At 42.4% G+C, this 3,830-nt stretch overlaps 1 protein-coding gene across 1 annotated transcript in view; it reads left to right on the top strand.

The window, feature by feature from the left end:
• Positions 1 to 278: 278 nt before the first annotated feature.
• Positions 279 to 3,830, top strand: part of SARC_07665 (hypothetical protein) — a gene marked incomplete at its 5' end in the record, with an annotated part of 7,257 nt that continues 3,705 nt past the window's right edge. Inside the window, 5 exons of the mRNA XM_014298394.1 lie at positions 279 to 432; positions 651 to 1,029; positions 1,504 to 1,996; positions 2,702 to 2,808; positions 3,307 to 3,485. Of these exons, the coding sequence (XP_014153869.1) occupies positions 279 to 432; positions 651 to 1,029; positions 1,504 to 1,996; positions 2,702 to 2,808; positions 3,307 to 3,485 (1,312 nt within the window). The remainder of the gene's footprint in view (positions 433 to 650; positions 1,030 to 1,503; positions 1,997 to 2,701; positions 2,809 to 3,306; positions 3,486 to 3,830) is intronic.

Genomic DNA, 3,830 nt, shown 5'->3' with positions numbered 1-3,830 from the left:
TATATGTTATTATATATTATTATATATACATGTATTATGTATATATGTTTTATATATATTTTATATATATACATGTATTTTATGTATATATATATATATATATATATATATATGCGTGTTTGTATTCAACCAAGTATTCATGTATCTGTGTATATACGTATTTTTGTATTGTGTATCATCAATTGAATGGTCGTACTATGGCTCTCGGTAGTGTGTATCTTGCTCAATATCCGATTTGCTTATTGTTTAAAGTATTCATGCTTCCCTGTATTGTATAGTGATGGAGCGCCTCGGGAAGTCAACCTCTCGGAGAAGGAAAGGGGATTGTTGTACAAGGATATTGAAAATGGGAGGATAGGCCAAGGATTTTCGATTGTGCAGAGCAAAGTGTTTGTTCTGCTCCTTACGAACCTGTTCCCGATCTTCGAGATAGTAAGTGGCGGTTCGGATGTAAAAAAATTATAAGTGGGCAATACTTCCGCCTTAAAGATTATCTTATTTGTAGGTGAGATTTTGACAACACACCGGTATTTATTGGTGTGGAATAACGTTTTTGTATTGCACTGGGGGGTGCTCTATGCACATACAGCCTCCAGGCTGACTGATTATGCAGAGTACTCACTCTGTACCTATTCACTATCATACGATAGGAGTACGAGCCGTTCAAAGTAAGTCCTAAGAACCGGGGGGGTGGTGATAAAGAGAGTGATATAAGCCTAGCCTCTGACAATCACAAAAAGGACAAAATTTGGAAGGACAAATCTCACCATAATAAGAAAGAGAAGGGCAAGACGCCACTACATCTCAACATCCATGGGAGTCATAGTGCGAACAACGGTAAATTCTGGAGTTCGCGGTCACCCATACTCAGACAGAAAAGCCTCACACCAAGGTCTCGAGAAACATCGCCTGTAGGGGAGAATGAATTTCACATGCTAAATTTCTTGAACATGGCGCCACGCTCTCATAATGATCCTAATATCTCCAAAGCGAAATCGCCGCGGCAGCATGAATTGGATCTGATTAACCGTATGTGAATCTGTAACTTGTGAATATGGCGAAATAGGCATATCTGTGTGTTTTGGGCTGTGAATAATCGACGTATATCGTATTCTTCATGTAAAACGCGGAACAATAATAGGTGCCGGGCAAAATTTTGGTCGCCCTCGCATAAGGGTTTAGGGTTTCCTTGTGTTGTATATTCAATGTGTTTGTTTTGTTTTTGTTTTTTGTCCAAAGGGTTATTTATCACCTCAAATCATGAACCACACCTCGAAATCTATCTGCCAGCTATAAGCGGAAAAATCTATGAATGGGCCATCTCAGCAATGTTTGGGTGAATGTCCCGCCACCGATCATGATCATCAATCCCACTGAATAACACACTCACAATCTAAATTCAACAATGCCAGTAAGAACTATCGCTTCCCAATCCATGCACACACTTGCAAGTTTCTCAACCACTCTATTCCGCTTAACCTTTTCATGTATCTGTCCAAACAGATTATAAACTTCTCGCCCAGTTTGAGCAGCAAGAGAATCAGCTGAGTTACGCCGCCGCCGTGACGAGGCAATGCGCACCGAAGAGGCCGAGAGAGAGTTGTAAATCCGACAACCCAATACTTCATAACACGAGGAGTGACAATTTTATAGGGCTCTCATCTGCCCCCGGGGTGATAGGCACTGCAGAGGGAAATGAACACAGTCTTCGCCCCAATATCAGCCAGACGAGCAATGCCGACGGGGGCGAAACGTCTTCAGTGTGGACTTACACCGATCCTAAGAGGAAGGAGCTGACGTATGAAGTCACACCTCAGAGTGAACGTGCGGATAAAAGCGATGAATTTGGGGTGGATGCGTATAGCAACTTATTCCGCGATATGGGTATTATGGTTGATGTGAATACTGTAGTGCATTCGCAGAAAGCCAGGGGGGCGGAGGACATCTCGAAGACAGTTGGGGATGGGGACTCGAAGAGTACGAGGAAAAGTTTGAGGTGTGTGCATATAAATACATGTGTGTGTGCTTGCGTGGTGCGTGTTTGTACACACTTCTGGTGGTATTTATTGTTTGTATTTTATCTGGTGGTATGTATGTACGGGTGTGTGTTTTTTCTTTGCATGCATGTTTCTGTGCTCATGAAGAAGCGGCTTCGAATGTTAATATGCGGAACTTGTCGGATATTAAGCCTTCGCGTTCAAGAGTATTGGGGATGCGAAGATCACGTCGTAGAAGATCAAAGTTATGTGTTTTGTACGAGTTTTGTATTTGAGATGGAGTCTGCTTGTGTGTTGCTTTTCACGAATCGAAGATACTAAGAGTGAGAGGCGCAATCAATTTGCAACGGTCCTATTGGCCAATTGGTTATCATTCATAGCCTTACTGCGCCTAGACGAAATGATATTAGATGCTGAAGAAATTAGTACATATGCTCAATGTGGAGTTGATTCTGCCTTATAATCGCGAGGTCCTCGTTGCACACTTGCAAACAAGTCTCTGCTTCGTAGGATCTATGCCAAGAATGTGATGATGTGCTTCGTAGGATATATACCACGAGTGTGATGATGGCAGTGTTCACGTGAAAGGTGCATTTGTGGTCATAGTTCAACGGAAGGCAGGATGATATCTGCACTGTGAGCTTTTATTTTGAGCCTCAAGCTCATGGATTTATGCCATTATTTCTTCAAAAAAAAAGTTCTAGAGGTGGCCAGCCATTGGAACTCAGGGCAACAAAATCTGATATAGACCGGGTCGTGAAAGGAAGCAGCTATCATCACTCTCATGACTTAGCGGATGCAAATGTACTCGGTAAGTAGAGTGTTGGATGAGCTCAACACCATGTGAATTCTCAAATGCCCAGAAAACAGCCAGCAAGTGAAAGCGCTGAGGGCGTTCGGTCGGTATTTCAGCAAAATCGAAGCTGGTCAGCGCCATATGCCGCAGATGTAGGGCCATAGTCGCGTACGCACCCGAATGATTTGCGCAAATGGCTCAGAAAGTCACTACTGCCGATGAGACGGAAGGGGGGAATATCAATTAATGTGCCTGATTCCAAAAGTTGTATAATTTTACTTAGCACTTGCGAGGGATAAGTATAACTCACACTTAATATCAAGGATGGTTCCAAATGATGGTTTGGTAGCGCCTCTTGAGTATGTGTGCTAAAAGCTTATCCACAGTTGCTATAGTGTAAGCGCACATGTAGCTGGCTGCATCTTTTGAATCACAAACAGTGAGAGTTCTACAAATCATACTCACGCAGTACACTTACCTTCACACGCACGACTTGGCATCTATCATGACCAGAGGACCGGCATCTTTCAGCATTGGAAGACGAATGCTTTGGCGAGAGGTCGCGGATTCGAATGCATTCGCTTGGCGCAAGAGATAAGAATGGGAAAATGATCAGTTCCGACCAAGTCGGCCGAATAACACCTTCAAGAAAGAATTCGCAGCCTCGGACTCTAGCCGATGCATCAGAAACGGTATGACAAATATATTGGAGGAAAGAGTATGAAGCAAACAAATTTTCGCTTTGTAGCCTTAAATTCTCGGTTGAGGTTACTGATGGTGAATAAGCGTATCCGAATGTTTCTGTTGATATTAACAAGGAGTATATTTATGTATGAAAAAAAGATGGATGTCATTAAAGATACCAGAATAGTCTTCTACAATTGCGAATATCTCGCCAGAAGAAGAATCAAATTTTGTCCTGCGAAATATGGTGGTGGTACGTCTCAATCCAGTAACCATATAATTAAACTACGGGCATGTAGACAGATGTGCCTGTATATCGATACCCACTACTTTGCAGGTATATGGATAAATAC

This window comes from Sphaeroforma arctica, assembly GCF_001186125.1.
Source record: "Sphaeroforma arctica JP610 unplaced genomic scaffold supercont1.620, whole genome shotgun sequence".
Lineage (NCBI taxonomy): Eukaryota > Ichthyosporea > Ichthyophonida > Sphaeroforma > Sphaeroforma arctica.
The sequence above is the reverse complement of the archived record's forward strand: the minus strand, read 5'-3'. Positions and strand labels throughout refer to the sequence as shown.